The sequence below is a fragment of the Magnolia sinica genome, chromosome 4 (assembly GCF_029962835.1).
Source record: "Magnolia sinica isolate HGM2019 chromosome 4, MsV1, whole genome shotgun sequence".
NCBI lineage: Eukaryota > Viridiplantae > Streptophyta > Magnoliopsida > Magnoliales > Magnoliaceae > Magnolia > Magnolia sinica.
Genome location: NC_080576.1, coordinates 8,193,555 through 8,207,551, shown reverse-complemented (window position 1 = coordinate 8,207,551; position 13,997 = coordinate 8,193,555). Strand labels below are relative to the sequence as shown.

At 39.9% G+C, this 13,997-nt stretch overlaps 1 protein-coding gene across 2 annotated transcripts; it reads right to left on the bottom strand.

The window, feature by feature from the left end:
* Positions 1 to 100: 100 nt before the first annotated feature.
* LOC131242331 (2-carboxy-1,4-naphthoquinone phytyltransferase, chloroplastic) lies at positions 101 to 9,136 on the bottom strand. Of its 2 annotated transcripts, none has more exons than XM_058240913.1 (11): positions 8,794 to 9,136; positions 6,366 to 6,469; positions 6,174 to 6,245; positions 5,945 to 6,083; positions 2,685 to 2,791; positions 2,053 to 2,152; positions 1,916 to 1,954; positions 1,714 to 1,824; positions 1,549 to 1,614; positions 903 to 1,085; positions 101 to 686 (listed from the first exon to the last, which is right to left on the bottom strand). In XM_058240913.1, the coding sequence occupies exons 1-10, from the start codon at positions 9,094 to 9,096 to the stop codon at positions 951 to 953; spliced, it is 1,176 nt and encodes a 391-aa protein (XP_058096896.1). In that variant the 5' UTR covers positions 9,097 to 9,136; the 3' UTR covers positions 101 to 686; positions 903 to 950. The 2 variants fall into 2 exon arrangements, with proteins under 2 accessions (XP_058096896.1, XP_058096895.1); XM_058240912.1 differs by having other exon boundaries at positions 101 to 698; positions 8,794 to 9,135.
* Between the last annotated feature and the right edge of the window lie 4,861 nt (positions 9,137 to 13,997).

Genomic DNA, 13,997 nt, shown 5'->3' with positions numbered 1-13,997 from the left:
CAATTTCACGGTCCTAGTTGTAATTCTTTAGGCTTCGAAATTTTGTCAATAAAATCATCACCTTTCACAAAAGAAGAAGAAGAAGAACTCGGCCAACTAGTGAGACAACAAGGAATATGATTTCCCATCACTTATTTTGTAACACCAATATATAATAATGGATAGAATACTAACACAACAGTAATTCCTATAATCTATTGGTTTTCAAGAACTGGAAAAACTCAAATCTTAAAACCAGCGATTACTTAATTTGTATGAAGTGCAAAATCCTATGCATTTTCATCTATTTGTGAGTGCGATGGGAGCAATAAATGTGTTTCTGCACTTGGCCCATAGCCTGCAGTCTCCCTCCCAAGTTCACATTCACCAAACCACCTGTCGTTAGCCCTGTTACTGAGTTCCATTCTTCCGACCATATTTAAGGCTTTCAAATTGCATGCCCTTTCACTGCTGATCCTGTTTGCAATGCATGAAGATGTGCACACACCCAGACATAGAGAATGAACCACAAGAGGTGGTTGTGGAATGTGCTGATGGCAGCGGATGTAAATCGTAGGCATGCCAGAACAAACCCATTCAAGCAACAATAGCAGCTGCTGGACCAGGGCCCAAAACCAGTCAAGGAACTTCCATTACCCAAGCAGGTGAATGGTGGCCGGATTGCATACACCATCTTGGCTGTTTTCCTGCACCAAAGGCTGCAGATGACATCTTTAGGAAATTTATGCCATGAAATTTAAGGTCGGCAAGTGATAACTAGTGGCAGCATCAAGGTTGCCAATTGCTGTAAGAAGACAGTAGATTATTGTATCCTTCAAAGAAAAATGTGATGTGCATGCACAAGTGATCGTTTGATAGAAATAATTATAGTATGAAAAAAAAATCAAAACTTCCAACATCACCTGGATATTGATTCCTTCCAATTTAAAATTCCTCCCTGCCTGGTGAAATCAAACCAGAAATAACCTTGGCAGATGTACTCTAGACACAGCTCTAGCCACCACTAGTCCGGCAGTTAATGCAGCTCCGAACAAAGCATGCAAGCGCACACAATAATACTTAGCCATGAAGATCTTGATCTTATCCTGTTAAGAGTAAAATGTCAAAACCAGAAGCCAGCAACATATCCATAAGAGGAATGCTAACATAACATGTGAGCTTCATCCTGCTCCATGAAGGTCACATCAGAACATCTCTGCCCTACGTGTGTCACTCGCACACAGTGATCAGGCAATTCATTATGGTGGCCATCTGATTAATGGCCCAAAAATTGGACGTTGATCTAAAAAGGATAGCAATGGTCCACATTCAACAGGAAAACCTCATCCCAATTGGATGGCTAGAGTTGTACCATTACAACAATTTCTGGCCTATGGCCCATCCAAGAGGCGGCCCACAAGATGAATGCTCCCAATCGCCATTCTTGTTTGTGATGCATACAATGGGGGGATGATACTTCATAAAAACTTATAAGAAGCAACATTACAGCATCATTTTTCAATTCAAAACAAACAAAACGCATACAGGATTGGTCCCCACAATACTCACATCATGGTTTTCTTCAACGTAGTTCACGACCACTTTTCCCATTGGCAGTGTCAGAGCACAGAAGAACTGTGACACATCCCACGAAACAACTACAGTGAGAATGAGTTGGTTCATCAGAAGGTAGAGTTCAAGGAGAATCAAGCATCTAGTTCATCAGAAACTCACAATGCATGTTAAAGGAAGAGCTTTGCTTAGACCAAAGGCAAACACAAGGAGATACAGTGTCATAATTGCAACTTTTACCGCAGCTGAGCCCATCTTAGAGCCCATCCTAACCTGTTACTGCGAAAAATTAGCCCACTGTAATGGACTTCTGGTTTGGATTAAAAAGGCAAAAAAAATCCAAGGCTCAGATTGAGCACTTTACCAGAGGAGACATCTTTCCAACAGCCCGATCACCATCAATCTGAACTGTTTCCAACTTAATTAGCCAATGCTGGTTTGAATTTCAAGAAGAGCCAAATAAACTGATGAAATTGAAAGAAGAAAAAAAAAAGATCGCACCTGGTGAAAATGACTACAGAAAAGAATAAGGGAGGTCGTCAAGCCAACAAGGAGTGATGCAGATAGAACTTTGCCGGTTAGCGGAAGGGGGAACATTCCACTGATAGATAAAATACCTTGATTCAGAAGGGCATGACAATCAACGTACAGACTATAATTGCAATTTATTAAGTGGAAAATATCATGTCTTCTTATGGTCACACATGACAGTGTCTGGAGCATGGTTTTTAGACTTGGTGACTCAGATTGACTTGTTAGGTCTGGAATCGTCACAACATGCCCAAGCTGGGAGGTGTAGCGGCCCAACTCGCCTGAGTCAGGGGTGACTCATGGTTTCAAACCAGATTGGGTAGTACTGAATCCAAGTTGACTTGGACAAGTGCTACCAAGTTGACTTGGACAAGTACTACCAGACTTGTCTGAGTCTTAAAACCATTGTCTGGAGATGATCTCCCAGTGTGAGTTGCTTGTGCAGGGGAATCTCATGACAAATTTTTGAAAATTTTCGCGGGAAAAGAGCACAGGTAGTCCACTGCACCACAAATTCATGGTGGGAGACAGTTTCTGCACAATGTCATGAGTGGCCACAAGGACATGCGAGTTTTGCTCATCATTAAAGTACCCTCGATAACCTTTTGCTGCTCTGTGAGAGATAGAATGCTGTAGTAGCAAAAGGGCCAAATGCTGCCAAGCACAACGGTTCTCCCAATCCTTGGTAACTCAATCGAAATGGTGGGCACTGCAACAAATAGTTTGGGACAGCAGTGAGGAGTTTGTTTCTTCCAGAACTTCTTTAGCGAACTTTATTGACAATCGATTCACATACTTCATGAAATATATCTCAAACTCTACTCAGAAAACACCTTATGGTGAGGGCTTCAAAATTGATTTTGTTTGCTTACAGATATGGATTTCCAGATTAGATTTTTGCATCCATCCTTCCAATTCCCAACTAATTTCATCGAAATGGTGTTAGAAAGCTTTCAGACATTGTGTTCTTCATAGCTTGAACTCATACCATATACTCCGCATGAACTGATATGCAATCACCAGGAAGGGGGAAAAAAACTAATACCAATGAAAATTCATAATAGCTTCAGACAAGGATTTCTCATCATTTCATGCATCAGACAAACTCAGCATCATTCATTGTCTAATCGTAACCTCAAGAAATTTCTTGGATAAATATCCAGGGCAATGTGATTAGTGCTTAGTTATGATAAATTCATAGCACATTGCTTTCATCATTTCATGCAATGTGCTAGCTCTCCGACACAAACCAAGGGAGAAGCAGGACAAGGTGCAAAAGTTCTCCATTGTGTGAGGCACGGCACAAGCTCATGGTTAGACAAACAATAAATAAATGAATAAAAAATGTATAATAAATGATAGAAAATTTGGAACATGTGGGACAATTAGGTTAGACAAATAATTGTTTAAGTATAGCGCCTAATGCAGGGGCATTTTCACACCAAGCTCGAGTGGGGTAGCTCGTGGGATGCAGGGACACACTCGGGGTGGGTGAACCATGTGATTTGGGGCCATGGGAGAGGTCTCGTGTTCGATACTCCTCACCGGGAGTGATTAATGCAGGGGCATTTCACACTGGGCTCGAATGGGGTAGCTCGTGGGATGTGAGGACACACTCGGGATGGGCGGCCCATTTGATTTGGGGCACGAGGGGGGTTTCGGCCGAAGTCCTAACCCATGGGATGTGAGGCTTGGGCTATGAGATAAAGGGATTGATTCGCCATGCTCTAACAGTTCGAGCTTTTAGAGCAAGTGGTTAATTGTCTTGCACCAGCGCCATTAATCATCAAGATGATATTTTGCAATTGAAGATCAATGATATTTCGTTGATTTCTTTATTGCATCCAAAGCACCAAATTGGATTAATATTATAATAAGCAATTTTCAATCTGCCTTAACCTTTAAATAGCACCATAGTCTCACTAGGCAATCAATATAATCTTGACATGACTTTGGCTCAGCCAATTGGACCACTGTACTTTTCCTAGCAAATCAACTAAGGTTTATCCTAGTTGATACCAGCAAGTCATTGATCCCAATTTTGACTAGGGGTGCACACGGTCCGGTTCTGGGGTGAAACCGGAATCGAACTGTTCCTTACGGTTCCGGGATTTTCGGAACTGGATCTGGAACTGGACCGTTATCACCTTAGAACCGAACCGGATCGTGAAAACCAGTTCGGTTCCACGGTTCTGGGCTTTTTATAATCCGGCCCAATTGCATGTTCTATTTTATCATTTAGCCCATGTCCATTCATGTTGTGATCCACTTGATGAATGATTTAGATATTGCATATGGTGTGAAAAAATACATTTATGAAAACAAGCAAAGGATGCATTGTAAACCATAAATCATGAGTCAAATATACAACTAAAATATATTGTAAACTCACGGTTCTAGGTTCGGTTCCACCGATCAGATTCACAATTCGGATTCACGGTTCGGTTCAGTTCTACATACCCCCAAACTGAAACAGAACCGAATTAAACAGTTCTTTAATTTTTGGAACCGGAACCAGAACTGGTGCACTCTAGAACTGGACCAACTGGACCGTTTGGTCGGTTCCGGTCCGGTTCCACGGTTCTACTAGTTCGATGTGCACCCCTAATTGTGACACACTGATGCTAAAATACTCTCTTTTTCTTTCTTTCTTTTGTAATTAATGTGTAACTTATAGAAGATTAAAGAAGATAACGTATTTCCTATATGAAGGATGGATGGTTAACTGCATCATTTGCCAAAATACTGGTTGGATCATCAGCTTCGCAATGGACATGGGAAAATGAGCAAATGATGCTTAACCTAGAATCGATATCCTGTACTTCATTGAAAATGAAACTAAGCTTGCATGGCTTGGAGCCCCCACCCGACCACCACACTAGGTTGTTTCTCAAGTCTCCTTCAACCATCATTGGGCCAGAGAATTCCTTACTGAAAACTCTCAAGGCTTCTGTAACGGATCATGACTCTTCCTCGACCACATATCCCCTACCAAATGACCTGGACATGGGTTCTTCCTTCGCCATCCCTTTGGAACCCTCAGGAAATGGACTCTTAATAATTTGCACGAACTGGGCTCCAAAACCATCAATTTGTTGAAAATATGATTGGATTTCTCCTTCCAAAAATCCAAATAAAGCAACCTCCACAACATGTCCTCGTTCCTTGAAAGGCCTGCTCCCCCAACTTTTCAAGACCTACCTAGATACTCGTGAAAGATCCACTGAACACCGAATAATTCAAAATATGGCTCTGAATCGATCTGGCTACACGGGAAAAGATGATTTGGCTACAATAGTTGTAACACTCAATTCCAACAACCATGAAGTAGGAAAAGCATAAAAGTTCAGTTACCAATCCATGTATGCAAAAATAATTGAGAAGCTGATAAAAAATTGACAAAAACACAAAAGATTACCACACAAAGTGAATCCTATGTTTGTTTCAATAGTTTTCAAAGAGAATTTAAAGGTCCTGTTCATCAATAAATTACAGTTTGATAAGCCCACAGTTGGACGATCCAAACCATTGATTTGATGTGCTGGGAATGGGTTGGAAATTTCTCAGGTCGGAACATCCTAACCTTTATATTTTTGGACTTTTTCATTGAGTGTTCACCATTGCTGTACTTGGTTCCTTGACCATCTATTTGCTCTCCACCAATGGATGTTAGGATAATCTAATATGGGTAATTTCAGGAGCACCCCTTGTCCACAATGAGGTCCATCACATCAATGATTTGGATTGCCATATCAGGGGCCCCACATGGATGGAATTCTGTGCTATCAAACTGCATGTTTTTTTTTTGTTTTTTTTTTAATGAGCAGGATTCCAAAATTCCTCACTTTCAAAGTTTACGTACCTGATAAATATAACCACACAGAATAGCGCAGGTCAACAAATATATGGAACGAGCATCTCCTGCCTCAGCAGATGCCCATACAAGTCCGATGAAGCCAAGAACAAGTGATGTGTTTGCAGCAAAAAGGGTCACTGTACGGCTTTCCAAATGCATAACAAATATATCAATGTCTAGCATTACTCATATACCTACCAAACATGCATGTGAGAAACTGTAAGGGAATAATTACCTGCCAATTATATTTACAACAGATTCTTTTTTGTTCTTATCGGCCCCTGTATCAAAATCATAAACATCGTTGCTGTCCACAAACCATAAGCCACCTTAGCAAAATCAATAGAACTTTGGAAGAGTTTTGAATCACCAATACATAAGGCAAAAGGAAGAAATAACAGTTGTTACATACTGTAAAGATTCTCACCTCAAATTGAGCCAAACAATGATAAGAATTGATGAAAACAAGAGCACAAGATAGCGCCTGGTGAAAAACAGGCCAGTCTGCAAATAAGCTGCAGCACTCCCTACCTATCATCAGAAAGTATCAGAAAAATATAAAAAAATATATACTGCCAAGTGAAAGATGCAATGGCATATCAAATTAAAATGGAAAATATAAGTCAAGACTACAGCATGCTGGAAAAGATGTCATGTTCCTTAAAATTCAAAAGCAATCTTACAGAAATCCATTCCTCAAAAATACTTAATTCGCTTCGTACATCAATCAATGTAAATGAAAAGATGTCATGTTCCTTAAAATTCAAAAGCAATCTTACAGAAATCCATTCCTCATAAATACTTAATTCGCTTCGTATATCAATCAATGTAAATGAAATTAAATGCACAGGGCAAAGGTTATACATTTCTATCATATGTGTATAATATGTTATATCAAATTCATAGAATTTGATTATTCAACCCTGAAGAATTGCTTTCTTCTTCTTCTTCTTCTTTTGTTTGGCTTACATTGTAGTTTATTGTGGATTCATATGAAAATGTAAAAAGGTCAATGGTCAAATGGTTACTTTATGGATAAGCTTGGAAATGGAAAACATATTCCACACCATTTTTATTCACAAACGGAAGGGAAGTAGGTGTCCATAGAAACTGATTTGATTTTGAGGTATTTCATAAAGACAAATTCACCCTTTCCCTTGAAATTGACTTTCAATTTTCATTTCTCAAGTGAGATTAGCATTGTCAAGTTCCATGTGCGTGGCTCACATCATCAACATGCAGAACAATAATTAGGGTGTTCAAAGGATAATCACGCTGTCTAAGGTCTAGACCCACAAAATGGTGGGAGTGCAAATACGCAATCCTGGGATGGAGAAACAAAGCATAAAAAAAAAAAAAAAATCAAAAAATGAATATTCAAAGTAAGAGAACTATAGCATCCCTAACAGACATATCAGCAAATGAGAAGAGAAAATATAGATTGATTCCCTCCAATTTTAATTCTACTTTAGTTGCCAATGTTTCCATTCTTTGTCCACTCTAGTGTTACGTTCTTTATTTACTTTGCTGCGTCTCAATTCATCCTAATGCCATCCCTCTCATTCACATTATCCTCCTCGGAAATGTGAAGGTTACTCATGAAAGCTCCAAATCCTACTGCCCTCACACGGGCTAATGTGGCATGGTATAAAAGATATGGGTTGTTCATCAGGAGGGCCTGCTGAACATGTACTAGACAAAAAAGAAGAAGAAAAAGAAGAAAAAGAAGAAAAGAGGACTGCCTAGTCATCATGTGGGCCACATGGCTGATAAAACTGATGGTTAAAAAGGTCAACTGATGATCCACACTTGATGTACATGTGTGCCCACCTAATGAATGTGCTGGCCTGATTTTGGCCCACGGCACATGTATGGTGTGGCCCACCTGATGAAATCTCATACATATGTATCACATTGCCATGTACACAGACGGTACGATTCAAAATCCTACTCTCTCAAATAGCCTTAGTCGAACTCGATCCTCCTATCCCAATTCTTCCTCATGTGCATTAAGAGGTATGCACTCAAAAGCTGACCCCCTTGCCAAGGAAAGGGGTTAATGGGGATTCTCTTAGCATTATTGATTGAATTTTAGGGAGATGGGTGGCTTTCTATAAGCTATATCTGGTGCTATGCATAGGCCCTTGATTCTGTTGCTTTTGCTTCCTTAAGAGAATTCTTTGTTTAGGGGGTTGTTTGGCAACATGGAACTTAAAAGTTTCTAAAGTTTTTTGTTTTTTTGTTTTTTTGTTTTTTTGTTTTTTTTTTTTGGTTCTACAGGAAACGAACTCCCAGAGAAACTGATTCTGTCAACCATGTTTGGCGACTAGGAACTTAAATCTCCATAATCAAGAAACTGTATTTGGGCACTGGGAATCCATTCCGTTCAAGGGTCTGTTCAAAATAATAATAATAAAAAAAAAATTAATTAATTAAAAAAATGACCTTTGGGAGGAACTCATTCCCCTGGAATTTGCAAGCCACCCTCCAGCAAGGATTATTATTATTATTTTAAGGCCTTTGGCTGGAATTGGATTCCTCATCCTTTCAGGCTGCCAAACCGAAGAATTTTCCCTGCTTAAGGATTCCATTTCAAGCAATGTACTTTTCCCGGTTGCCAATCATCGTTTTCTCCCGCCACATATCCATAGTTGGGATCGCTAAATAACAACTTCACCTAGGAAAATAAGCAATTCCAAAAGCTGAAATTCGCACACGGAAGCAAAATTCAGAAATCGATTCCCAGCCCAAACACACAATTCCACATCATAGAAAGCTACAGAGAAAGAATCGTCTCGAAATTGACTTATAAAAAGGGAAATTCAAGTAATTTTCGATCAAAAGAAGCAACTCACGGAGAGAGGAATCAACGCGACGGAGTACATAGGCAATTTGATGGCTCTCCAAATCAACGTTTCCCTAGAAATCTCTTCTTCTTTGTAGCTTTCACTGTCGAAAGCCTCTGCTGCTTCTGCTGCTGCTACTGAGGGACCTTTGGAGGAAGCTATGGGAAGTGAGATATGGAGCTTCTGGTTTGGATATCTGGAGGGAATGAAGGGAGATGGAGTTTTTAAGAGGTGAGAGAAGGCAGGTGGCGAGGATGGAGGCCTGCAAAATAGAGAGATTGAAAGACTGGGAAGAACGAGAGCAGAAGCCATGACTGCTCCCTCTCTCCCTCTCCCTCTCCCCCTCCCCCCCCCTCTCTCTCCCTCGTTTAAACTTGAGAGATAATTGTAAAAAGCTCCCTTCTTTGAAAATTACGAAAACCACCCATTTGGTTTGGATTTATTGCAACCACACCCCTGGTTTCCTGAATCCTTGAGGATTGCCCTGTACGGTACACTGGCACAGTCATAAATCTAGTTCTCGTCAATTTCTCAGAAAATTTTAAATTTTTTGAGGCTTTCTTGGAATATTATCAAGAAAAATCTCTTTAAAAATAAAATATTTAAAAATATTTGCTCAACATTTAAATTTTAAATATATATTTATATAACAAATTGTTCGAGGGTTGTAGTAATTTTCAATGAATATTACAACAAAAATGGCATATTTCGGGCTTGTTTAGCATAGTGATTAAATGAGATGAGATTGCATTATATAATATTAACACCATTATTATACAATGATTGCGTATCTAGAAATAACAAATGTTTTAAGGTTCAATCCTACACTTGGGATTGGGTTCTTACTCATCCCCCGTTGTGAGTTTCCTAGTGAGTTCGAGCACCTGTGGTGAAATCTCAGTAGGTGGAGGTTGTGTGTGCGCAAAAAAAGAAAATAAAAAAATAATAATAATCAACACTTAGGATCAAAGCTTTCTTTTTTAAAAATCACACATTAGGTAAAACATGCGTTTGGTGGATTATAAAATTGTAATCAATGGACTATAATTTACAACTAATGCTGGTCACAAGTACACATGCAACTGGAATATCATTAGTAAAAAGCACATAAGGATGAATCGTAATAGATAAAAGACATGCATCAATGTTGACCCATAAGTATAGTGAATTTCAAAATCCACATAACTGTTGCAATATATATTACAGGGGTGAATGATATTAGATTAATCCAATCTTTCCTGCCGTTCCTTAACCTTGCAAGGGACCAAATGTAATTGGGTCCCCACGTAATCCCATCTACCGTCATTATTCGGACATGTTAGAGTCTCATGAGATATTTGCTACAGTATCCAATAGAACTGTTATTTTCAAAAAATAAGCCATTTTTACTGACATTGTGGATAACAGTTGGGATGTAGATTGTGGGGGCATCTGTGGGGCCCATAGTAATGTATGTGTGTTATCCACGCTGTCTATCTGTTTTTCCAAGTTCAATTTACACCATGAGTATAAAATTGGAGCATAACTAAAGTAGACAGCACCATGGAAATAATTGGGATAATAAAATCTGCTACTGTTTAGATCTTACCAGAGTCTACATTGATGTTTATTTGCCGTCCAGCTTGTTCACATGATTACGCAAATGGAAGGATGAACGGACAACACTATCAGCTTGATCCAAAACTTGTGTGGCAGCCAACGAGCTTTCAATGGTAGGCATTCGATTACCACCGTTCCTGTGGTATGTTCCACTTGAGCTTTGGATACGCTTTGTGTGGTCCACTTGAGCGTTGGATATGCTTCGATCTTGATTTCATGCCCTTAAAGAAGCGGGAAAAGCGAATGTCAGCCGCGTGGGTAAAATACATACATCAATGACATCTTAGACTTTACTCAGCCTCACCCAAGACGGCCGGACCCTTACCGTAGGACCCACCTTGATGTATGCATTCCATCCGTTTTTTTCATATCATTTAAAGATACTGCCTCCATATGAAACAATAGAGATTGAATATACTAGCATTAAAAGCTTCTTTGGGCGTACATTAATGTTCCCGAAGTGTTTATTTTCCATCCAATCTGTTGATAAGATCACATGAGCCCAAATGAAGGAGAAAAATAAATATCAGCTTGATCCAAAACATTCGTGTCCCATAAATGGTCAATCACCACTGTTTCCTTTGGTATAGTCCACCTAATAATTGTACCTGTTTCATTTTTGGGATAATACACTAAAATGATCTGAAAAAACGGATGGACGGCGTGGATAAAGAATATATACATCAAGGTGGGGCCCATGGTAGGCGCCACACGGTCTCGGGTAAGTCGGGGTTCTCACCTAATCCGCTCTCCCAGAGTTGGTACGCAACGTCCAACTAGTTGAAGACACGTGGCTATCACAATCCGTATTTGTTATCCAACCCATTCCAGTGCAATCGCTCCACCGTTAAAACGGAAAATTCAGAAATGATGTTGATCCACACATCAGGTGGCCCACCGCATGAGTTTGGCAGTTTATGCATGAGTGTGGCCTACCCATGATTGGATTAACCTAATTATTTAGGCATCCGATACTTTTTATGGTAGAAGGATTCCTCTTACGGCATTGGCGGAAGGTAGGTGAATGCAATATTTCTTATTGAAGGGTGTAATTGTTAAAAATCAGAGGGAGGTATTTACAGTTATCCTGAAATATAAGGGACTACACTTCTGATAATTTATCTCCATCTTGAAGATTGCAGTCGCTTATCATCGTGTCATACGTGGCATTTCTGTACGGCCATCCAGTCCATCCTGGCTGTGGATGAAGCGAGCTTACCTCTAAAAATAATATAATTAAGAAACTTCAACCGTTCAATTTTGATGGTTAGAGTAAAATATCTGACGGTACTGTCATATTCTCAGCGTAATCTTTTGGTTATGCTCCATGAAAAATTAGGTCAGGTATTTGGACGGTCTGAATTGCATACAACTATGCTATTTGTTGGTTGGAGAGTCACCACCATTTAAAAAATGGTGATGAACTATCATCATTGAGGTATTTTTACGGGACTGCGTAGCCGAGTACGAGGCGCACCCACGTCCCATCACTTGTGCTGTTGGAGAAGCTCCGTGGGCCCCAACTTGATGTTTGTGCTTTATCCACGCCATCTATCTATTTTTTCCAGCTCATTTTATAAATAGAGGCAAAAAATTAGGCAGATTCAAATCTTAGGTGGACCACACCATGGGAAATAGTAGTGATCGAATGCCCACCATTAAAAAATTGTTACGGGCTGAAAAGTTTTGGATCAAGCTGATATTTGTGGTTTCCCACCTTCGTAGTCTATTTCTTGATCCACCATTCAATATTTCCTCTTTCGAGAAGCCATTTTTGGTGTCCACTGCAACTTTCCAGCTTACGTGTCCGACAACAAGGCCTGCAGACTCGTTTCTTTTTCTTGATTTCTTTCTTTTATTCTTTGAAGAATAGTTCTACCGTTTTTTGACTCAGACTTGAAACTCACCTGAGTCAACTCGGCTCGGCAAGATATCTTGCTGTGTCTCTAGAAAACTTGGCACCTTTCAACAACCTTAGTTGATGGTTAATGCAGGGGTATTTTCACACCGGCTTGAGTGGGATAGCTCGTGGGATATGGGGACACATTCGGAGTGGACAACCTATGTGATTTAGGACCTACGAAGGGGGTTCAGACGAGATCTTAACTCATGGGATGTGGGGCTTGGGCTATGAGATAAATGAAATAATTCACTGTACTCTAACAGTTCGAACTTTTAGAGCAATTGGTTAATTAGCCCGTGCGATGCGGGGACACACTCGGAGTGAGTGGCCCATGTGAGGCGGCTGCCCATCTAATGAAAGTCGACCATTGCAACTACTTGTCATCATAGATTTTATTTATTTATTTATTTATTTTTTCAGGTTCATCACAGTAGATGAATTGAAACAGGCACTGAATGAATATGGAATGGGTGATGAAGCCACAATCAATGAAGTTATCAATGACATTGACAAAAATATAATGTAAGTGAATCATTTTACTGTAAAGAGGAATCATATGATCCTCACCCTGACAATGCATATATGTGCTCAAGTCTTCAGTTTGAACAAGTGGGGTTAATTTTTCAGTGACCCAAAACATTTTTCTGGTGGAACCATCTTGGATGGACCACAACCCAAAAATCTTCCAGATTGAAAGATTCACCAGCCTTCCAAATTTTGCTCCCCTTGTTGAATGTCCATCATTGCTGTATTTCGTTTCCTTCCTAAATTTCCATTTGCGGGCCACAAAAAAAGTTTGGATTGTTGCCTTGAAGTTGGTAGATGGACCGTCCACAATGGGTCTCATCAGATCAATGGATAGGGTCAGTGAACCATGGGCCTCACTTGTACATACTCAGAATCTGTGGATACCACCCATCACCTTCTGGAAAAAAAGGATCATATAATCTCTTGAAAACTCTTATGTTTTCATCTCATTGCAACCTAACCAACCATATAATCACCTGAGATTTCTTCTGCTCGATATCATGTAAACACGTATCTAAGTTTGCTAACTCCAACTGTACATAGTATTGTAAAAATGCCAACTGTTTGATCAACAACTGCATATCAACCATAAACATTTAAGCTTTTTCAGGTCCATCATTGTGATCTTGCATAGCTCCTGTGAGATGTATTGATATCAGTTTTGTGATTTATTGTTTTGGATTTGCAGGCAACTGGTTTCTCTGTGTACTGGGCTGTTGGCTGTAACACTAGAAATGTTTTCAGCAAGTGTAAATTCGTGTTGGAAATAGATACATAGGACCCACCCGAACTGTAACTCAAGACTTGCTTACAACCATTTTTCATATTCGGAATTGAAATAGTGCAATTTTCTATCATTTCAATTCCATCAATGAATCGAGAAGAGGTATTTGGGTAATAGGGACAGCCATTATCGACTCCATCCTCCATTTGCAGCCACTGGTCCGGTCACGAGGATAATGCCACCTGAATCCGGATCCTCTGCTTGCCACGGGCTGGAAAATCCTGCTTTCATCACTAACATTGTCAGCAATGCTGCATAAAATTCAGTGTGTGATGATGCAGTCCAATTAGATTGCAACAAACAGGATTTTCCTGCTTGTGGCAAGTAGAGGATCCGGATTCGATTTTGGGCTATTGCTCACCCTCTCGGTAACCGCTACATTACATTTGCCATGTCGCG